Source organism: Pristiophorus japonicus, chromosome 4 (assembly GCF_044704955.1).
Source record: "Pristiophorus japonicus isolate sPriJap1 chromosome 4, sPriJap1.hap1, whole genome shotgun sequence".
Lineage (NCBI taxonomy): Eukaryota > Metazoa > Chordata > Chondrichthyes > Pristiophoridae > Pristiophorus > Pristiophorus japonicus.
The window spans coordinates 155,806,963-155,830,525 of record NC_091980.1 but is presented as its reverse complement, the minus strand read 5'-3'; the positions used below and the strand labels follow the sequence as shown (position 1 = coordinate 155,830,525).

At 46.0% G+C, this 23,563-nt stretch overlaps 1 protein-coding gene across 3 annotated transcripts in view; it reads left to right on the top strand.

The window, feature by feature from the left end:
* rtf1 (RTF1 homolog, Paf1/RNA polymerase II complex component) overlaps positions 1–23,563 on the top strand; it is a 114,608-nt gene that overhangs the window by 61,030 nt on the left and 30,015 nt on the right. For all 3 annotated transcript variants that reach the window (XM_070878692.1, XM_070878690.1, XM_070878689.1), the window contains 7 exons: positions 5,153–5,263; positions 7,852–7,999; positions 11,564–11,768; positions 15,168–15,279; positions 18,930–19,041; positions 20,417–20,552; positions 22,046–22,223. In XM_070878692.1, the coding sequence (XP_070734793.1) occupies positions 5,153–5,263; positions 7,852–7,999; positions 11,564–11,768; positions 15,168–15,279; positions 18,930–19,041; positions 20,417–20,552; positions 22,046–22,223 (1,002 nt within the window). The remainder of the gene's footprint in view (positions 1–5,152; positions 5,264–7,851; positions 8,000–11,563; positions 11,769–15,167; positions 15,280–18,929; positions 19,042–20,416; positions 20,553–22,045; positions 22,224–23,563) is intronic.

Below are 23,563 nucleotides of genomic sequence, written 5' to 3'. Positions count from 1 at the left end.
TTTCTCTCTCTCTCTCTCTCTCTCTCTCTCTCTCTCTCTCTCTCTCTCTCTCTCTCTCTCTCTCTCTCTCTCTCTCTCTCCCCCTTCTCTTCTTTTTCCCCCCCCCTCCCCTCCCCTCCCTCACTTGTCACCCCCCCTCCCTGCCCACCCCCTCTTCCCCACTCCTCCTCCCCCTCCTCCCCTCCACCCATCCTCCACCCCTCGCTGTGAGAGAGACACACAGACAGACGGAGATAGAGACACTGACAGAGACACACTGGCGGGGGAGGGGCATCCCAGCACACTGTTGGAGGGCTCCCGGTGCTGCAGTCGGTAAGTAGAAAATGTTTTATTTATTGATTTTTTTTAAAAAAAATTATTAATTTTTTTTGATTGGTTGATTTATTGATTTTATCATTATTGATAATGGCTCTTTATTTGTAAAACTGAAGTGTTTAATGTTTGTAAACTTCCCTTTAAACCCCCCTCCCCCCCCCCATTCCCTATGCCTGATTTGTAACCTACACCTGATTTTCTAAAGTGTAGACAAGGTTTTTTCGAGCGTACAAAAATCTTCACTTACTCCATTCTAAGTTAGTTTGGAGTAAGTTTTCACTGCCGAAACTTTGAAAACAGGCGTAACTGGCCAGACATGCCCCCTTTTGAAAAATAAATTCTGTTCCAAAGTGAAACTGTTCTAACTGACTAGAACTGGAGCAAACTAAATGCCGAGAATTAGAATTTCTAAGATACTCCGTTCTATACCAGTTGCTCCAAACAATCAGGAGCAACTGAGGCTGAAACTTGGGCCCAATGTCTTTAATATATGAAAGTCACAAGAACATAAGAAATAGGAACAGGAGTAGGCCATACGGCCCCTCAAGCCTGCTCCGCCATTTAATAAGATCATGGCTGATGATCATGGACTCCGGTCCACTTCCCTGCCCGCTCCCCATAACCCCTTATCTTTTAAGAAACTGTCTATCTCTGTCTTAAATTTATTCAATGTCCCAGCTTCCACAGCTCTTCAAGGCAGCGTATTCCACAGATTTACAACCCTCAGAAAATAAATTTCTCCTCATCTCAGTTCTAAATGGGTGGCCCCTTATTCTAAGATCATACGCTCTAGTTCTAGTTCTCAGTGGAAATATCCTCTCTGCATTCACCTTGTCAAGCCCCCTCATAATCTTATACGTTTTGATAAGATCACCTCTCATTCTTCTGCATTCCAATAGTAGAGGCCTAACCTGCTCAACCTTTCCTCATAAGTCAACCCCCTCATCTCCGGAATCAACCTAGTGAACCTTCTCTGAACTGCCTCCAAAGCAAGTATATCCTTTCGTAAATATAGAAACCAAAACTGCAAGGTGCTTCACAGATGGGTGTAAAGGAAACACATACCTAGCCAGGAAGGGAGAAGTTGGACGGGGTGAACCCAAGTCTTGATACGAGAGGTTTTGGAGATGATTTTCATGGATGTGCAGGGCAGAGAGAGAGGGGGAATTCCAGAGAAAAGAACCCAGATGGGCATCAAGCTCTGCCTGCAATGGCCGGGCGAGTGGAGTGAGTACAGGGCTGGAGCAGGGTGTGGAAATCGGGTGAGGCAAGACCACGGGATTTAAAGCCGAGGATTTTAAAAGAGGCATTGGGGGATGAAGAGCAGGCGTAGGTCAGTGAGGACAGCCTGGTGATTGAGCGGGACCTGGTGCAGTATCTGAAACGGGCAGCAGAGGTTTGGATAGATTGGAGTTTAAGATGATCAAGGGTGAAAGGCTGGCGAGGAGAGATTTGGAGTAGTCAAGCCTGGCGGTAATGAAAGAAAGGAATTGCATTTCTGTAACGTCTTGCATGTCCTCAGGCTGTTGCGAAGTGCTTTACAGTCAATGATTTACTTTTGAGGTGTAGTCTCTGTGCTGTGTTTGGGTATGTAGGTTCCAATTTGTGCGCAGTAAGGTCCCACAAACAGCAATGAGATAATGACCAGATCATCTGTTTTAGATACTGGGTGAGAGATAAATATTGGTCAGGAAACCGGAGAGAATTCCCCTGCTCCTCTTCGAGTAGTGCCATGGGATCTTTTACGTCCACCTGAGAAGGCAGGCGGGGCCTCAGTTTGACGGCACCTCTGACAGTGCAGCACTCCCTCAATACTGACCTGAAATGCCAGCCTAGATTATGTGCTCGAGCACGTACCGGGTGCAAGGTTTTCCGTGACGGAGTGGCAGAGGTAGGAATGGAAGCGGGTGACATTGAGGAGGAAGTAAATGGTTTTTGGAATGTACATCTGTTTATTATAAAGAATAACCAAACCTTGCAGTTGGTCCAGGGTAAACATTTTAAACATGTAGAAGGTTCAAAAATACTGGCAGTCATCTGAGCCCTGCCAGTACATTGGTGTCATGTCATTTTTTAATTTGAGAAATCTAGGTGATGGGGCAATGCCCATAGAGCAGCACAAGGTTGAAACGAACACGAGAGGTCAGTTTGTAGAGGAAGGAAAGCCAGATGGGGTAGGGAGATGTGTTGCTTTGAGTTCTTGAAGAGAGCTCATGTAGGAGTCTGAAGTTCAACACCGTGAGAGTAGAGAGGGGAACAGCAGGAGCTCGAGAAACGAGAGGGAAGTTTAGAAGCCTACTTATCATAGTAATATTGATTGGAAATCAGACAACAAATATTAATAAATAGCCAAAGTGCCAGTAACATCCAAAGAGATTTTACAAATAAACATGACCACTTCAACATCACTTCCACAGATGACCTGAACAGGTTTCAACTAAGTACTTGAAGCCAATATAGCCCTTTGGATGGGGACTGTGTATCGATTGGATTGTGCTAAGTGAGGCGACATAAAGCTCATTGAGGGAATTGATTGATATATAGAAATTTACAGTGTGGAAGGAGACCATTTCGGACCATCGTGTCCAGGGAGGTTCTGCCAAAGCACGTATTTTCAAAAACAAGAGTTGCAAAAAAACAAACCCAGGTTAATACAGACCCATTTGCAATGCGTCAATAACTGGTAACGAACAAAATATTGGAATCAATTTCGGAATACATTTGAGGAGTATCAGTATATGAAAATAATGCTCTTAAGTGACCGCCAACTTGGTTTCAGAGGATCTGATTTGACATGACTGCCTCTGACTTTTTCAGGAAGTGACATCCCAAGTGGACATTGGGAATGTACCATCATTAACCCTCCCACAGCTCTGACCCACATGGCCCTCACAGCTGCAGTTATTCACCAAATCCCCCACCCCAGGGTCCGTGTTGCAGTGATCTGTGCAAGAAACCTAGAACTTGTTCAAGACTCTGTCAGAACAAAAGATGTTAAACTGTAGCACTTTTATTTACATTCAAACAAAGGCAATGCCTGAGGGACAAGCCTGGAGATTCTGCAGATCAGTAGGTTTCAAGTGAATAGGTTGGGCCTTTTTACACTTAACACCAAACTGTTAGCAACAGTAACCGATTCTAGGATTGCTACTTAAATTTTCATACCCAATTGATACCCATTCAAGCAATCCACCTGGGTTTTAAGGTTTCGTTTATTGAAAGGACAGGCTGTATTTTCTGTGAGCCTGACTTTTAACCCCACATGCGCAGTCTTAACTTCAAATGGGGCTCCTCATCTGTAGGTAATTCCAGTCGGAGTGATTATTTGCAACAATTTTTTTGTGTCCTATACATGCGCGTCTTGGACTGCGCCCTCCCCCTTTGCATAGACTCACTCGATCCAGTCGCGCATGTGTAGTGCGATATACGAGGAAGCCGGAAGTGCGCTCGAACCATGAACCGTGTGGAGTTCATCGCCACTTGAGCCTGGAGCTGGACCTACTTCCAGGACTTTTGGGTTATCTCCATGACTTTTGCCTAGAATATCGCTGTGATTGTTTACACGCACATTTTTGCAGCCATCTAAAGAGAGGGGAAGGGGGGGGGGGGGTGCGTGCGCGGAGCGGTGGTGGGGGCGAGAGGGACAGGTGGGGCGCAAGGTGCGGAGGGGAGACGCATCACGTTCTTCCAAGCCCACCCCCTTCACACCTGCACCATGTTCTCCCTCTCCTCTCCCTACACCTGGTTGATTTCTCGGTCAGCTCGGTGCGTGTGTAACAAGTGCTATCATTGGAGCGGAAGAAATCCGGATGTCACGACACTGTCGCTATTTACTTCATACCCAATAAACCTGTTAACAATCCGTGACCCACACACAGTGCCCCTTCTTTGGTGGGGTGGGAGGTTCAGGGAATCTGTTGGGGTGAGAAGGTTATGAATCCATAGGGGAGGAACTTGGGCAGGTGGAGCAGGTCAGGAACTTGGCTGGGTGGGGGGGAGGGGGGTGGCAAAGGAAGGTCAGGCACTTGGGTGGGGGAGGAGGGGAGGTCAGAAACTTTGGGGGGGGAAGTGGGGCATAGGTCAGACTCTTGGGCGGTCGAGGCAGGGGGATGGGAGTAGCTCAACCTGTGAGAGAGAGTAAGCCCTGTCTGCTCCAAGTGAGCTCTGTTCTGTCTGGAGTCAGCAGTCAGAATGGCTCGAATTACACTTTGCAAAGTCACTGATTACGTAGGCAGAACGGTTCTAATTACAATCCCAAGAAACTGCTGGGTGTGTCTTATCCTCCAATCAGCAATCAGGTCATGTGATCAAGGGGACCCTATCAGAGCATTTTGTTACAAATAAACGCATCCAGTTCCAGTGATGTTCCAGAGTGGGGGGGTTTAGAGGAGGAGCTGCAGCAATTCTCCTGTTGTGGAGCAGTTCTGGAGTGGCTGCATTGCTTATAATGGGGACCAGTGTTCCCTGTAAGCCATGCTATGTTCTGCACGGCCTGTTTCTTTCAATGAAATTTCTGCGTGTGTGCGGTATTTACAATGTAAAAGCCGGTGAGCGGCCTGTGCACGACCTTTCTTATTACTGCGCTACATTGGTGGGGACCCAATTTCGGACTGGTTGGGAGGTAATCGTATGACGGGGTGGGGGTACAAATATTTTAAAAGAAAAGTAGATTTTATAAATGGCTACAGTATATGCTTTCAGTGGATGGGGCCATAGAGTAGTATTTAGAACCTCAAATACCTCCATTCCCATTTAAGTTTGGTGGGTCGGTCAAGGGTTTAGTTAATTACCAAGCAGCAGTCGTATTAACTGACGTATGTCTCCTTGTCCCATTCAGGAGCTGCTGTCATTGGCTAAGAGGAAGCGGAGTGAGCCGGAGCAGCAGGAGCAGCAGGCAAGCAAACCATCGGCATCATCCGATTCGGAAACCTCGGATAGCGGCGATGAGGTGATCCATTTAACTTTATTATCTCCAATAAATAAGGAAAAAAAGTAAGAATTGTATTTCTCTTACACCTTTCATGACCATCATCATCATCATCGGCAGTCCCTCGAAGCGAGGGTGACTTGATTCCACGTCAAAAAGTTCACAGGTCTTTTAATGAAGGACCTAATATTCCAGATCCCAAACCACATCCTGAAGGGTGGAAGATGCCTGTGCGTGGATTATTTTAACGTGTGGTGGACGTTGCACACCAGCCACCACATGGGCTTGACCGAGCTCGGTCTTGGTCCAGTGGCAAGGATTAACCAAGACGACTGGAGACCTGCTCTGCTGCATGGGCCTAGTGCGCACACATATCGCAGTGTGGGCTGGCCCGTGCTGCCCTTGGGCCCACGCCTCTTCGGGGCCCCAAACTCGAGCCTCTCCTGGGCCCCGATCTCACATCTCTTTCTTGACCACCGGACGTCCCAAAGCGCTTTACAGCCACTGGAGTACTTTTTGAAGTGCAGTCACTGTTGTAATGTAGGAAACGCGGCAGCCAATTTGCACACCGCAAGGTCCCACAAACAGCAATGTGATAATGACCAGATAATCTATTTTAGTGAGGGATAAATATTGGCCTGGTCGCCATAAAAATAATGCTGTAGGCCCTTTTACATCTATTTGTGAGAACAGACCTCGGTTTAACATCGGAAAGACAGCACCTCCGACAGTGCAGTGCTTTTCAGCACTGCACTGGGAGTATCAGCCTAGAATATCGTGCTCTTGTCCCTGAAGTGGGACTTGAACCCACAACAAATGTCAAGAAAGATAAATGTGAATATTCGTAAGGGGGTTCCTTTGGTGTGTCACAAACATGTGAAGGAGATGAGCCCAGATTATCAGCTTAAGCAAGCTGATCCCACCTGGTACAACCTTCTGCCTCCCACATGCCCTCCCACCCCGGGGCTGTATTGGTGACATGGGTACGTCGGGACAGCACTGCGCGGTGTTGGGGGGGGGGGGGGAATCACGGGGCTGTAATGGGCAGTGTTGGGGGGAGTTGGGGGGCAGCAACCGGAGCTGTATTGAGCAGTGGGGGTGGGGGGGGAGGGAACACACGCGGGGTGTGCAATGGGCAGGGGAGGGGGGGTACACCGAGGCTGTCACATTATGCTGCTGGATGTTTCTGTGACTCTTGGTGTTACTGTGCTGCCAGGATAGCCACTGATCAGAGCCCTGGTACTCTCATGTCTCGACTCTGCTACCTCTTCTAATGCAAGAGGGAAAATTCAAGTCCCAGGCTGCTCTGGCCCACCAACCGGCAGCTCTGGTGGAGGGCTTGGTGCAGCTCTCGCATGACTTGTCGCCTGGACTGGGAATTTGTGCAGGGGATTTGGGTGGAAGGAAAGAAAACTCTGCAAAGAAAAGTGTCTAATCACTGTACTGGTTCACTGCTATAAAAGGAACATGGGAGGAGCAGTGAGTCCACATGCACAGTTGATGTTAAACTGCACAGGGTGCTCTAACTATCAGCAAATGTCATGTGTTCACAGCTAGGTGCAGAAGCTACTCGTGCTCTGTCACTGATGGCTGGCTCTTGGTGTCTCCTTTTAACGGTTCTGGTTGTACAAAAAGCAGCTAGTTAGAAATTCTGCAGTTAGTAGAATCTCTCAGCTGTAAAACAACTACGGGATGGACAGTGCAGTATTGAGCCGTTTCCGGGTGTCACTTCAATTAACACGCATGTTTTATCTCCGCTTGCTGAGAGTGATGGTTTCAGTTAAATGTACCCCGTCCCCACCCATAGTTCAGTAGCTAGTAAGGTTGTCAGAACTTTGGGACTTGCACAGCCCTTTCAAACCCAAGGGCTAATGGAATGGATGTTTTGTCTTGTCTGTTGCCTGTTTGGTCAAATGAGACAGCAAGACCCCGTCTCGATCCATGTCCTAGTTTGCAAAATCCCATAAAGACACTCTGGGTTGGCAATTTTGTGTGACTGGTGTCAGAAATGACAAAATGTCTCTCTAGTAGGGCATGTTCTGCTCAAGGGGTTGAAGCACATTGTTAGCGTAGAGGGAGCTTTACTCTAACTAATCTGCCCTGGGAGTGTTTGATGGACAGTGTAAGGAGCTTTACTCAGTTTAACCTGTGCTGTACCAGCCCTGGGAGTGTTTGATGGGACAGTGTAGAGGGAGCTTTACTCGGTCTAACCCATGTTGTACCTGAGCAGGGGGATGTTTGGCAGAAAGAAAGACCTGGCTTTCTCGACGTTTTTCATGACGTATAAAAGTTGACAGATTTAACCTGTACAAGGCCACTCGGAACAGGACCTTGGGATCCAGTGTACAATGCTATCACATTATCCCCTAACTAAGCCTTCTATTCCAGCAGTGCGGATTGTAACTGCCTCTTAACGTTGCAGCTGTGATGTCAAGTGGGTTTTATGTTGCTGCGTGTAAAATCCCAGAAACAGGGAATTGAAGTCTGATTTCTGAGCAGCCATGCTTCCTGTTGTGCAACTATCAGGGGTCGTACTGCCTAGGGCCTGTATTGGAGGAGGCTCGTGTTGATAAAGGGAAAGGTTTATTTAACTGTGCTTTCCTTTTCAGTGGACAGTGGGAGGCAGCAAGACCAAAAAGAAGGGAAAAGGCAAGGGTGGGGAGAAGAAGCCGGCCACCAAGAGAGCAGTGAACAAGGCGGCATCGTCCGGCAGCTCAGCTGAAGACAGCTCCGGAGACAGCTCCGCGCCAGAGGAAGGTAACCGTCCGCATTCGATAGTAAACTGCACCCCAAGGATAGATGTATTCATGCCTGTTCTTCAGGCATCCTTCCTCTCTGCTCCTAGATAGGGCTCGCCCACTTTGTGCTTCAATTAATGAGAACAAAATCATAGTGCAGCAGTGCTGCAGATTTCAATCTCTGATCTGTGGTGCTGTTACCTTACCGGTGTGGTTTCGGAAGGGCAGTTGCATACTAATTTCCGATCCTCCGTCACCAGAGGTAGCACTGGGGTACAGGGGAGTGAATGGAAGGGGTGATAGGCCAATGGGATATATCGATGGCAGCAATTTATCTTGCCGTGGGAGAGTCCATCTCTGCTGCTGAGGCGAGACGATGCTGTTAGATATGAGAGTTCAACCGTCCTCAGGAGAATCATGCATGTTCCATTAGATCTGTATCCCAATGGGAGTCGGCACCTTCAGGAGAATCGTGTGTGTCCAACTGATACTAACCAGGAGAATCACCTTGAAGAAGTTTATTCCTCAGTGCATGCAGCCAGCAGTTGATTACAGTTTTATAATCAAATTCTTCCACAAAACATATTTAAAATCTGCATAAAGCCCCCCCTGGTAATTTGATGTTCTTGAGGGTGTCTTTTATTTCTTCCCTTAAAGGGAACAATATCGAGCATCTTTGGATGTTTTAGCAAAACAACTTTATATAAGAGGAGCCTTTAAATTAGTTAAATGTTGCAAGGCACTTCACAGGAGCATTACCAAACAAAATTTGACTCTGAGCCATGAGCTATTAGGGCAGATAATCAAAAGCTTGGCTAAAAAGGTAGTGTCTTAAAGGAGGGAAGAGGGGCGAAAGAGGTTTAGGGAGAGAATTCAATTGGAAGAGCAAGAGGGTCAGAATTAAAGGAGTGCAGATATGAGGGTTAAAGCTGGAGAAGATTATAGGGATAATGGGTCGGCTTTTGCAGTCAGTGACAAAGGGGCGGCGCTCGCTGCTGCGCTCAAAAAGCTGCCCACAAAGTTTTAGCGGGCTCTGGAGTGCAGAATGTATCTATTCCGACGTCAATTTGAATTTGACGCCTTCTGCAGGGGATCTGTTGAGTCCAACACCAGGGCAGGCAACAGAGTTTCTACAGGTACATTAAAAAAAGGAAAAGAGTGGCTAAAGTAAATGTTGGTCCCCCAGAGGATGAGACTGGGGAATTAATGGAGAACAGGGAAATGGCAGAGACTTTGAACAAATATTTTGTATTGGTCTTGACGATAGAAGACACTAAACACATCCCAATAGTGGATAATCAAGGGGCTATAGGGCGGGAGGAACTTCACTATCACTAATGAAGTAGTACATAAAATAATGGGACTAAAGGCGAACAAGTCCCCTGGACCTAATGACTTATATCCTAGGGTCTTAAAAGAAGTGGCTACAGAGATGGTGGATGCATTGGTTGTATTTTACCAAAATTCACTGGATTCTGGGGCGATCCCAGCGGAATGGAAAACCGCAAATGTAACGCCCCTATTTAAAAAAGGAGGCAGATAAAAGGCAGAAAAGTATAGACCAGTTAGCCTAACATCTGTGGTTGGGAAAATGCTGGAGTCCATTATTAATTAAACAGGACATTTGGAAAAGCATAATTCAATCAAGCAGGTTTTATGAAAGGGAAATCATGTTTGACAAATTTGCTGGAGTTCTTTGAGGGTATAACGAGCAGGGTGGATAAGGGGGAACCAATGGATGTGGTGTATTTGGATTTCCAGAAGGCATTCGGTAAGGTGCCACATAAAAGATTACTGCACAAGATAAAAGTTCATGGGTTTGGGGGTAATATATTAGCATGGATAGAGGATTGGCTAACTAACAGAAAACAGAGAGTCGGGATAAATGGGTCATTTTCCAATTGACAAACTGTGACTAGTGGGGTGTCACAGGGATCAGCGCTGGGTCCTTAACTATTTATTTACAATCTATATTAATGACTTAGCCAAGTTTGCTGCTGATACAAAGATGGGTGGGAAAGCAAATTGTGAGGAGGACACAAAAAATCTGCAAAGGGATATAGACAGGTTAAGTGAGTGGGCGAAAATTTGGCAGATGGAGTTTAATATGGGAAAGTGAGGTTAACCACTTTGGCAGAAATAATAGAAAAGCAAATTATAATTTAATTGGCGAAAAATTGCAAAGTGCTGCAGTAAAGAGGGACCTGGGGGTTCTTGTGCATGAAAACACTAAGTTAGTATGTAGGTATATCAAGTAATCAGGAAGGAAAATGGAATGTTGACCTTTATTGCAAGGGGGATAGAGTATAAAAGCAGAAAAGTCCTGCTACAACTGTACAGGGTATTGGTGAGGCCACGCCGAGAGTACTGCGTACAGTTTTGGTCTCCCGTATTTAAGGAAGGATATATTTGCATTGGAGGATTGGAGGTTGTTCAGAGAAGGTTCATGAGGTTGATTCAGGAGATGAGGGGATTGACTTATGAAGATAGGTTAAGTAGGTTGGGCCTATACTCATTGAAGTTCAGGTGATCTTATCGAAACATATAAGATAATGTGGGGGCTCGACAAGGTGGATGCAGAGAGGATATTTCCACTTAAAGGGGAAACTAGGGGACATAGTCTCGGAATAAGGGTCCTCCCATTTAAAACTGAGATGTGGAGGAATTTTTTTTCTGAGGGTTGTAAATCTGTGGAATTCTCTGCCCCAGAGAGCTGTGGAGGTTGGGTCATTGAATATATTTAAGGCGGAAATCGACAGATTTTTGAGCGATAAGGAAATAAAGGGTTATGGGGAGCGGGCAAGGAAGTGGATCTGAGTCCATGATCAGATCAGCCATGATATTGCAGGCTCAAGGGGCCAGGTGGCCTACTCCTGCTCCTATTTCTTATGTTCTTATCAGCCAATCAGATGGAAGAATTCTCACAGATGACAACGCAGGAAGTAAAAAACAAAGAATATAAATCTTATTTAAATCATTGCACAGAAAGTGAAATATTGGGACATACATATGGGGGGATTAAGAGAGAAACAAAGTTAAGAGCACCAACTTTAAAAATATATATTTTTTATTCCTCAGTGTTTAAATGTTCTGTGGGAATTAGAATCCACACTTGTAAAATTAGTTTTTCAGAGCCAGAGAGGTTGTTCAGCCGTAATTGTGACTTTGTGCACCGTTAGAAATGCAGTTACTCCTCATTGAACAAGTCGTAATATTTTCATTGGTTTTTACAAGGAGAATAAGACGTAAATAGTTGAAGTTCGGGACAAATCAGTGATATCTATTGATTCCATCTGCAAAAACTGCAACATCGTACCCTGTGGAGGAGCGGGGTATCACTGACAGCAACCTCCGGATTTCCGCGTTTAACTGCGTATGTGTGGACACCAGAAGTTGCTGTCAGTTTTGCACAGTAATAACAGAGCACTGACACCGTTGTTACTACCGCAAATTCCGGGCCATTGTTTTACGACATTAAAGGCGCTATATAAATGCAAGTTGTCTATTTCCTCCCTATCTCCCTTCCTCTGTTTTCCCTGTGTCCATAGTACTTGGTGAATGAGTCATGTGTTTAAAATTTCAGGGGAAGTTTCTGATTCAGAGAGCAGTAGCTCGTCTTCAAGCTCTGAGTCTTCATCCTCATCAGAAGAGGAGGAGTTCCACGATGGCTATGATGATGACCTCATGGGTGATGAGGAGGACCGAGCAAGGTTGGAGCAAATGACTGAGAAAGAACGGGAACAGGAGCTCTACAACAGGATAGAGAAGAGAGAGGTGCTAAGGAGGAGGTGAGATTCTGTACCAGGAACTCTGACCATTTCTTGTCGTCTTTGGTACAGGCAATTCTTTATCTCTGATACCTGAGACCTCTAAATTTTTCTTTCTCATTTGGTCCCAGAACACAACTTTGTAGTTACACAAACATCATGGTTATTATTTAACGATGTCCCCTTTAGAAGGTTTGCTGTTGTTTAATGAAGCTTCCCAAGGATGTAACATGGAGTGCTGGGACATGCTGAGTTATGATGGTAAGGAATGGAATATCTTGTTGAAGCACAGTGTATAGAGCTGGCCAGCTCCTAGTGAACCTCACATTCAGCTGGACTGACACTTGGGCATATGGCAAATGATCTGCATGGCACTGAAGCATATTATCAAGTCCCAGCTTTTGTCCTGCGTCTGCTAAGGAAGCTGATCTCTCCCACACAGCAGTTGAAGCTCTATACTTGGCCTCTGCCCCTGTCCTGGGGAGGGAAACATTAGAGGTGGAAGTAGGTGGTATTATACATGGCAGATGCAGTATAATGTGGATAAATGTGAGGTTATCTATTTTGGGGGCAAAAACACGAAGGCAGAATATTATCTGAATGGCGGCAGATGAGAAAAAGGGGAGGTGCAACGAGACCTGGGTGTCATGGTTCATCAGTCACAAAGTGGGCACGCAGGTACAGCAGGCGGTAAAGAAGGCAAATGATATGTTGGCTTTCATAGCTAGGGGATTTGAATATAGGAGCAGGGAGGTCTTACTGCAGTTGTACAGGGCCTTCGTGAGGTCTCACTTGGAATATTGTGTTCAGTTTTGGTCTCCTAGTCTGAGGAAGGATGTTCTTGCTATTGAGGGAGTGCAGCGAAGGTTCACCAGACTGATTCCCGGGATGGCATATGAGGAGAGACTGGATCAACTGGGCCTTTATTCACTGGCGTTTAGAAGGATGAGAGGGGATCTCATAGAAACATATAAGATTCTGACGGGACTGGACAGGTTAGATGCGGGAAGAATGTGCTCGATGTTGGGGAAGTCCAGAACCAGGGGACATAGTCTTAGGATAAGGGGCAAGCCATTTAGGAGAAATTTCTTCACTTGGAGAGTTGTTGACCTGTGGAATTCCCTGCCACAGAGAGTTGTTGATGCCAGTTCATTGGATATATTCAAGAGGGAGTTTGATATGGCCCTTACGGTAAAGGGATCAAGGGGTATGGAGAGAAAGCAGGAAAGGGGTACTGAAGGAATGATCAGCCATGATCTTATTGAATGGTGGTGCAGGCTCGAAGAGCCGAATGGCCTACTCCTGCACCTATTTTCTATGTTTCTGTGTCTTGGTGACAGAGAGGATGTGCTACTGCTGAGTGTTCACCTAGTCCAGGAGTCTGACCTGGGCCAGGCTGATCTGTGTGCCTCAATTATATGAGAAATTATAATGGGGGATAAGCAAATGGCAGAGAAATTAAACAAATACTTTATGTCTGTCTTCATGGAAGAAGATATGAAAAACCTCCCGGAAATAATGGAGTGCCAAGGGTCCAGCGAGAATGAGGAGCTAAAAGAAATTAGTATTAATAAAAAAAAATAGTACTGAAGAAATTAATGGGACTGAAAGCCGATAAATCCCCTGGACCTGATGGCCTACATCCTAGGGTTTTGAAAGAGGTGGCTATAGAGATAGTGGATGCATTGGTTGTCATCTTCCAAAATTCCATAGATTCTAGAATGGTTCCCGTAGATTGGAAGGTAGCTAATGTAACCCCGTTATTTAAGAAAGGAAGGAGAGAGAAAACGGGGAACTACAAACCAGTTAGCCTGACATCAGTAGTGGGGAAAATGGTAGAATCTATTGTTAAGGACATGGTAACAGGGCACTTAGAAAATAACAGGATTGGGCAGAGTCAACATGGATTTATGAAAGGGAAATCATGTTTGACAAAGCTGTTAATTTTTTGAGATTGTAACTCGTAGAATAGATAAGGGGGAACCAGCGGATGTGATGTATTTGGTTTTTCAGAAGGCATTCAATAAGGTGCCACACAAGAAGTTAGTGAATAAAATTAGGGCTCATGGGACTGGGGGTAACATACTAGCATGGATTGAGGATTGGTTAACGGACAGAAAACAGAGAGTAGGATTAAACGGGTAATTTTCAGGTTGGCAGACTGTAACTAATTGGGTGCTGCAAGGATCAGTGCTGGTCCCCAGCTATTCACAATCTATATCAATGATTTGGATGAGGGGACCAAATGTAATATATCAAAGTTTGCTGATGATACAAAGCTAGGTGAGAATGTAAATTGTGAGGAGAATTCACAGAGGCTTCAAGGGGATATAGCCAGGCTAAGTCAATAGGCAAGAACATGGCAAATGGAATATAATGTGCAGAAATATGAAGTTATCCATTTTGGTAGATAAAATAGAAAAGCAGAATATTTTTTTAAATGGAGAGAGATTGGGAAATGTTGATGTTCAGAGGGACTTGGGTGTCCTTATACACGAATCACTGAAAGTTAACATGCAGGTACAGCAAGCAATTAAGAAAGTAAATGGAATGTTGGCCTTTATTACAAGACGATTTGAGTACAAGAGTAAAGACGTCGTCTTATTATATAGGGCCCTGGTGTGACGGCACCTGGAGTATTGTGCACAGTTTTGGTCTCAGTACGTAAGAAAGGATATACTTGTCATAGAAGGAGTGCAAGGGATGGGGAATTGTCCTATGAGTAGACATGGCCTATATTCTCGAGTTTAGAAGAATGAGAGGTGATCTAATTGAAACATACAAAATTATTACGGGCTTGGCTGGGTCGATGCAGGGAGGATGTTTCCTCAGGCTGGGGAGTCTAGAACCAGGGGCCACAGTCTCAGAATAAGAGGTCGGCCATTTAGGATTGAGATTAGAAGTTTCTTCACTGAGGGTGGTGAATCTTTGCAATTGTCTATCCCAGAGGGGGATGGAGGCTTCACCTTTGATTATATTCCAGACAGATAGATTTTTGGATACTAAGGGAATCAAGGGATATGGGGACAGTGCAGGAAAGTGGAGTTGAGGTAGAAGATCAGCCATGATCTCATTGAATGGCGGAGCAGGCTCGAGGGGCCGAATGGCCTTACTCCTGCTCCTCATTCTTATGTTCTTATTGGTGTAGGCGGGGTATAATTAGACGTCAAAAGTTAGCCGCCTTGAACAGTTTTTTTGGTGATGACTAAGTAAAATGTGTGCAGTAGGAATGGGTTAATTGAGTTGGATTGAAACTGCAAGAGGAAGGGAGGGAGAGAGAGAGTTATCACCTTGGCTGCAATTGAGATTTGGTTCTTACTTTGTGCTGTGTAGGGCACAGATTAGCTCAGCTCACCTCTGAAGTTGTAACTTGAACTGCATTTCAGCTGCTATTCAAAGGGTTCTTTCAATGTTCGGCAGGTTTGAAATTGAAAAGAAGCTGAAGGCAGCAAAGAAGAAAGAAAAGAAAGAGAAGAAGAAGAAAATGGAGGAAGAGCGAGAGAAGAAGATGCAGCAGATTCAGGAGTCGCAGGTATCCTGGTTTAGTCTTTTTCCCTTTGAGGGTGTTGCTGCCGATCGCTGTGCAGCCCACTGCAGAGAGAGGTTGGGAGCCCACCAAGTCCTTGTGTTCACTGTGTGGCCTGGTCTCTGGCTCAGCGCTGTTCAAAGTAGTAGCTGTTGATGTTTAACCACTTTTCTTACCGCTGATAGCAGCTCCTGTTTCCACAAGCAGTGCCACACCTCATCTTCCTACATCCCGTCACTGGATTGTTTTTCTTACTCATTTGTTCTGGTACTTGATGTGTTTTAAGAATATTACTGAATATGTGGGCTGTTGTGTGGGTACAGTTATATAGATGCTCAACCCAAGTGATTTGGGATATGGTCGCCCATCCCTTGAGAAGATGGTTGTGATCCTCCACCTTGAACCGCTGCAATCCGTGAGGTGAAGGTGGTGGTGGCGTGGGTGGGGGAAGTTCCCTTATTTACAATGCACCCACCCACATATTGGCAGGCAACGAGATCGGGTAGAGGACAACAGTTGGACAATAAGAACATAAGAAATAGGAGCAGGAGTAGGCCATTTGTCCCCTCGAGCCTGCTCCGCCATTCAATAAGATCATGGCTGATCTAATCTTGGCCTCAACTCCACTTCCCCGCCCGCTCCCCCATAACCCTTGACTCCCTTATCGTTCAAAAATCTGTATCTCCACCTTAAATATATTCAATGACCCAGCCTCCACAGCTCTCTAAGGTAGAGAATTCCACAGATTCACGACCCTCTAAGAGAAGAAATTCCTCCTCCATCTCTGTTTTAAATGGGTGATCCCTTATTCTGGACCTATGCACCCTAGTTCTAGATTTCCCCACGAGGGGAAACATCCTCCCTGCATCTACCATGTCAAGCCCCTTCAGAATCTTTTATGTTTCAATAAGATCACCTCTCAGTCTTGTAAACTCCAATGAGTGTCGGCCCAACCTGCTCAACCGTTCTTCATAAGACAACCCCTTCTTCTCGGGAATCAACCTCGAGAACCTTCTCTAAACTGCCTCCCGTGCAAGTATATCCCTCCTTAAATAAGGAGACCAAAACTATAAGCAGTACTCCAGGTGTGGTCTCACCAATACCCTGCGCAGTTGTAGCGGGACATACCTACTTTTATTCTCCATCCCCCTTGCAGTAAAGGCCAACGTTCCATTTGCCTACCTAAATACTTGCTGTCCCTGCATGCTAACTTTTTATGTTTCATGTACAAGGACCCCCAGAACCCCCTCTACTGCAGGATTTTGTAATATCTACCCACTTAAATAATAATTAGCTTTTTTATTTTTCCTACCAAAGTGGATAACCGCACATTTTCCCACATTATTACTGCATCTGCCAAATTTTGTTCACTCACTTAACTTATCTATGTTCCTTTGCAGATTCTTTGCATCCTCCTCACAACTTGCTTTCCCACCTACCTTTGTATCATCAGCAAATTTGATTACATTATACTCGGTCCCTTCATCCAATTCATTAATATAGATTGTAAATAGCTGAGGCCCCAGCACTGATCCCTGTGGCATCCCACTAGTTACAGTTTGCCAACCTGAAAATGACCCATTTATTCGAATGCTTTCTGGAAATCCAAATACAGGCAACTCTCGATTATCCGGGACCCTCGGGGATCGGGCTATTCTGGGTAAACGATTTTGCCGCTAGGGCTAGTGCACGTACTTGCCGAGAATGTTTGTGTCCCAAATTTATACAGCACTTTGATGTTTTTCTGCTTCTGTGCACTCCAGGATGGGATTGTCCACCTATTCATTTTAATATAAAGTGAAGAGACCCATGTTATACTGTGTCTACTTTTTCTTAAAATGGCCAGTCTAAAGGCTTCAACCGCTGGAGGTCGAATGAGACTCGGCTTTACTTGCCCCCGAGGCGGCACCCTCAGTGATACTCCAGATTGCACAAGAGCACATTCACCAGGATCAGAAAACGGAAAGACGGCAGGGAAGGGAGGAAGAGCTGGATAAATCTTTTGCCCCTCTGCACTTGCTTCCAGCGTGGTGATCTGGACAGTGCCCTAAAAGAGCTGGGTTGGGAGCAATGCTTTCGATCTGATAACGTGAGGATGGGTCGCAGTATGAGCGGACAGGTCCAAGTTAATTTGATTGCTCTACAAGGATTCCTTTAAGGTCGAGACAGCATTAAACTTTATTATAAAATAAAGCCCTTCCTCTGTGTGTAGTGATAATGCTGTATGTCAGTGCAGGACTGTGTTTGGGGTGGGTTTAATGGTCATGTGCAGCTGTACATGGGACAGAATCACAGTTTTTAAAAGTGCTGTTGCAGCGGGTTCTCAGTTAGATCCATGTACGGATAATCGAGAGTTGCCTGTATACGACATCTACTGGTTCCCCTTTATCTACTCTGCTCGATACATCCTCAAAGAACTCCAGCAAATTTGTCAAACATGATTTCACTTTTGTAAAACCATGCTGATTCTGCTTGACTGTATTATGATTTTCTAAATGGCCTTAATAATGGACTCCAGCATTTTCCCAATGACAGATGTTAGGCTAACTGGTCTATAGTTTCCTGCTTTCTGTCTCCCTCCTTTCTTAAATAGGGGTGTTACATTTGCGGTTTTCCAATCCACTGGGATCGCCCCAGAATCAAGGGAATTTTGGTCGATTACAACCAATGCAGCCCTATCTCTGCAGCCACTTCTTTTAAGATCCTGCGTTGCAGGCCCATCAAGTCCAGGGGACTTGTCCACCTTTAGTCCCATTAGCTTGCCTAGTACTTTATCTCCAGTGATGGTGATTGTTTGAAGTTCCCCCCACCCCTCCCAATAGCTCCTTGATTATCAATTATTGGGTTCTTTTAGTGTCTTCTACCCTGAAGCCCACACAAAATATTTGTTCAAAGTCTCTGCCATTTCCCTGTTTCCCATTATTAATTCCCCAGTCTCGTCCTCTAAGGAACCAACATTTACTTTAGCCACTCTGTTCCTTTTTATATACCTGTAGAAGCTCTTACTGTTTGGTTTATATTTCTTGCTAGATTACTCTCAAACTATCTTCTCTCTCTAATTTTTTTAGTCGTCCTTTGGTGTTTTAAAAACATTTCCCAATCCTCTGGCCTTCCGCTATTCTTCGTAACGGTGTGTCCCAATTTTCTTTTCCCCCTCTACCTGTCCCCAGGTCTGCTGGGGACTTCCTGACCTGAGCCACACGGGTCAGGAGGTTCCAGGCTCGGTCCTCTTGCGATCTTAGCCAGGTGCTGAGCTGTTGGCCAATAATGTTGGCCTCAGTGTCTGGCCAAAGGAAGGTGGTAGGTTAGCTCAGTGAACCTGCTTCTGCTACTGCAAAGTGCCTTCGTGGGACGTTGCCATTACTGCCGGAGAGGAAACTGCTCTTCATTAAGATGGTGCCATTACTGTCCAGCCTCGCACATCGAGGAAGGATACTCGGGCAAGGCATTGAAGAGTGGTGGACACCTCTGGAACTGTTGCCCAATAGGAGGCAGTGCCTTCGGGGTAAAAGTGGCTATTTTAATGCAAGGATTGGAGAGTTATTTTTAAGGGACGTGTGCTGCTGAGGATTTGTAACTGGATAGCAGTCTGTAGAAGTTAGCCACAGGGATGAGTACATCTCATGGATCAGGCTGAAGTGTCTTTGTCACTCCAGGTGACGTCGCACAACAAAGAGCGGCGATCGAGAAGGGACGAGAAACAGGACAAGAAGTCTCAGGCTATGGAGGAGCTGAAAGCTGAACGAGAGAAAAAGAAGAACAAAACGGGTGAGAAACGCAGTGGTTACAAGCGACCGAGCCGATAGTCCAGGATGAGACCCAATGGGCCCCGAAGTTTTCATGAAAACTCAATTGTGGGACCTTTATATTTCTCGGACCTATTTTAGTGAACTTGCATGCGTCACTGCAAATTATAGCTCATTCAAAGGAAGCTCTCTGCCCCCCCTGGCCCGAGTCCAGCTGTTGCTGGTGGGAGGGATGAGCAGGACGGGAAGTTTTGTGAACTGAGACCCAAGCAGGTATTCTAGATGGAAAGGTCAGTGGAAGAGTAAGAAGGGGCAGCTGCTTCAGTGGAACCATTCGTGAATTTCTAGATGTGCAAAAGGACATAAACAGGCTAAGTGAGTGGGCAAAAATTTGGCAGATGGAGTATAATGTTGGAAAGTGTGAGATCATGCACTTTGGCAGAAAAAAAATCAAAGAGCAAGTTACTTTTAAATGGAAAAAGATTACAAAGTGCTGCAGTACAGCGGGACCTGGGAGTACTTGTGCATAAAACGCAAAAGGATAGTATGTAGGTACAGCTAGTGATCAGGAAGGCCAATGGAATCTTGGCCTTTATTGCAAAGGGGATGGAGTATAAAAGCAGGGAAGTCTTGCTACAAGTTGTACAGGGTATTGGTGAGGTCACACCTGGAATACTGCGTATTTTGGTTTCCATGTTTACGAAAGGATATACTTGATTTGGAGGCAGCTCAGAGAAGGTTCACTAGGTTGATTCCGGAGATGAGGGGGTTGACTAATGAGGAAAGGTTGAGTAGGTTGGGCCTCTACTCATTGGAATTCAGAAGAATGAGAGATGATCTTATTGAAACGTATAAGATTATGAGGGGGCTTGACGAGGTGGATGCAGAGAGGAAGTTTCCACTGATGGGGGAGATTAGAACTAGAGGGTATGATCTTAGAATAAGGGGCTGCCCATTTCAAACTGAGACGAGAAATTTCTTCTCTCTGAGGATTGTAAATCTGTGGAATTTACTGCCTCAGAGCTGTGGAAGCTGGGACAATGAATAAATTTAAGATCAAAATAGACAGTTTCTTAAATGCTGTGGGGAGCGGGCAGGGAAGTGGAGCTGAGTCCATGATCGGATCAGCCATGAATCGTATTGAATGGCAGAGTAGGCTCGAGGGGCCGCATGGCCTACTCCTGCTCCTATTTCTTATGTTCTTTATGTGGGCATATCTGGCGGCTTCAAGCCTGTGGCAAAGTACCCATGGGGATGGGGGGGGGGGGGGGGGGTGGGGTGGTGGGAACGTGGCATGACTAGGTGACCAGTCACCATCTTCAGGAGAGGAAACTGTTCTTCATTAAGAGTGCATGGAAGTGATGAATCTGTGAATTGACCTGTTTTGTTTGTTTCAGCTGAACTGTTGGCCAGGAAACAGCCTCTAAAAGCCAGTGATGTTTATTCCGACGATGAAGAGGAAGAGGAGGAGGAGCAGTCGAGTGTGAAGAGTGATCGGTCATCTAGGTCTTCATCATCTGATGAAGAGGAAGAGTAAGTTCTTGTGGTAGTGTGACTGCGCCCTATCTATAGTGACCGTCTTTGGGTCTTAACCTGAATTGTCTTGTGTTTTTACATTCTTTTTAACACAAGTGGTTTTTAGGGCAGCATTCACTACTACTCTGTTCCATTGGATGAAATGAACGTTGGCCCTTTGCCTGAAGTTCTGGAGTGAAAGGGCATGTAAATCTCTCATCATCCATGGAGCGCAGGTACCAGCTATGTGGTTCAGCAAGATCTAGCAATGAACAGTTGTGCACCAGATAAGTTCAGTTCTGCAGCCCTTGAGCTTGAGTGAGTGTGCGCGAGTGGGTGGTGGAGTTCGGTGAATGATGCTTCTACCTCCAGCAAAACAGAGGTGGAAATGAGGAAGTGGTTGAGGAAATCATCAGCTGCAGAGATAGTATGGTGAATGGATGGCCACAGAATGGGCAGTTGGGAGTTTGAAAGTTGCAGGGGACTTGGGGAAGAAATATTTTCCAGGTCAAATGGGGGGATTGTGGGATGTAGATGGTTGGAGATGGCCTCGGCGGTGATCGAGGCCATGGGAGATGAGGGACTGAGCATGAATATGGAGGGTGAGGTTTAAGAAGACGGGAGGGCAGTGATTTCAGAGGAGAGGGGACTAGGAGAGCTAATACGGAAATTGAAATTGTCGAGGATGGTTCGTCATTCATTGCAGAGGCTGATAGAAGAAATGAGAAAGGATATCTTGGCGTGGGATCTGGGAACAGATAAAAAGTGAGGATGTTAAAGGAGAGTTGAGAGGAGTGGAGCAGATTGAGATGCTTGAAGGAGAAGATGCCAGAGAGTAAGGGGTGAGACCAAGGTGCGACTTGGTGGTGAAGGCCACTCGCCTATCATGGTGGTTTAGGTGGGGCAGATGGTGGAACGGCTAGGCAGGTGGGGAAGCTTCAGTAAAGGCCAAGGTTAGCCAAGCTTCACCACATCAGTAAGGCTGTACATTGCAAGAGTTTTGCTCCCAAAGGAGTGGAGACTTGTTGACCAGAGTCCCCAAGACCAAGGAGGCAGTGGTGGGTGGACAATGAGGTGTTTGAGGCGAGCCCTCAGCGAGCAAGCGGGCTGGGTGGGAATGGTAGTGAGAGGACGATATAACGGCTGGCCCCTTGGGAGAATGCCAAGTGAGGCACAGAGGGGGACCTATGCTCTTAGCGAAGGGCCTGGGATGGAGACAGGAGAGTAGGAAGAAAGAGCCCTAGTGATGATTCTAGGATTTTGTGTGCAAGTTGATGGTTTTGGATTTATACAGTGTAAATGAGCAGTTAGTGTCAGGACAGGTTTGAACTCCAAAGGGATTGCAACTGAGCCCACTCCTGGCCTCACCTCGTACATTTAGTGGATTCATGGATAGTGATTGGGAGCAGGAACCCTGGCTGATCTTCCTGTGATTGGAGATGTGCTGAGATGTTTGCTGTTTTGTGCTGATAATTTCAGCGACAATGAACTAACTGTTTTTATTTGAGCAGAAAGGAAGAAGTTCCAGCCAAGTCCCTGCCGGTCACTTTGCCAGAGGAACTCAATAAAATCAGGCTTTCCCGGTATAAACTGGAGCGATGGTGTCACATGCCCTTCTTCTCCAAAACGGCGGTTGGTTGCTTTGTTCGCATTGGCATTGGAAACAGCAATGGGAAGCCGGTGTACAGGGTAAGTATGGAGGTATGGCTGCTGGTGTGTCGGGTCAGTGGCTGCTGGTAGGGTCAGTGTGGAGGTGTGACCAGATGTTTCAGATCAATGTGAAGGTGACTGCAGATGTTTAGGTCAGTGCGGAGGTGTGATCAGATGTTTATGGCCCCTCCACTACTGATGAACCATGGCTGCATTGTGTGCCATCTATAAGATGCACTACAGCAACTCGCCAAGGCTTCTTCAACAGCACTCTCCAAACCTGCAACCTCTACCTGTAATCATAGAACGGTTACAGCACAGAAGGAGGCCATTCAGCCTGTCAAACCCATGCCTGCTCTCTGCAAGAGCACTTCAGCTAGTCCCACGAACTCTCCATTTCTCCATAGCCCTGCAATCTTTTTTCCTTTACCAATTCCCTTTTGAAAGCCAAGATTGAATCTGCCTCCTCCACCCTTTCAGGCAGTACATTCCAGATCCTAACCACCCGCTGTGTAAAATAAGTTTTTCCTCGTGTCGCCTTTGGTTCTTCTGCCAATCACCTTAAATCTGTGTCCTCTGGTTCTCGACCCTTCTGCCAATGGGTACAGTTTCTCTCTGTCGACCCCTCATGATTTTGAACACCTTGATCAAATCTCCTCTCAACCTTCTCTGCTGTAAGGAGAACAACCCCAGCTTCTCCAGTCTATCCACGTAACTGAAGTCCCTTATCCCTGGAACCATTCTTGTAATTCTTTTCCGCACCCTCTCTAAGGCCTTCACATCCTTCCTAAAGTGCGGTGCCCAGAATTGGACACACTACTCCAGTTGAGGACAGACAGGCTGGTGGAATGGGCAGACACGTGGCAGATGAAATTTAATGCAGAAAAGTGCGAAGTGATACATTTTGGTAGGAAGAACGAGAAAAAGCAAAATAAACTAAAGGGTACAATTCCAGAGTGGATGCATGAACAGAGAGACCTGGGGGTATATGTGCACAAATCATTGAAGGTGGCAGGGCAGGTTGGGAAAACGGTTAAAAAAGCATACTGGACTTCATAAATAGAGGCATAGAGTACAAAAGCAATAAAGTTATGATGAACCTGTGTGGTGTGTGTGTGTGTGTGTCTCTCTCTGTCCGGGGCCCAGAAGAGCCGAAGGCCCAGGGGCAGCACTGGTCAGCCCACACTGTGATATGTGCGCGCACTGGGTCCGTGCAGCAGAGCAGGTCTCCAGTCGTCCTGTTTAATCCTTGCCACTGGACCAAGACCTAGCTCTCAAGCCCGTGCGGTGGCTGATGTGCAACGGTCACCACATGTTAAAAAAATCCACGCATCTTCCACCCTCTCGATTGGAGTTCCGGACTGGAACATCGGGTCCTT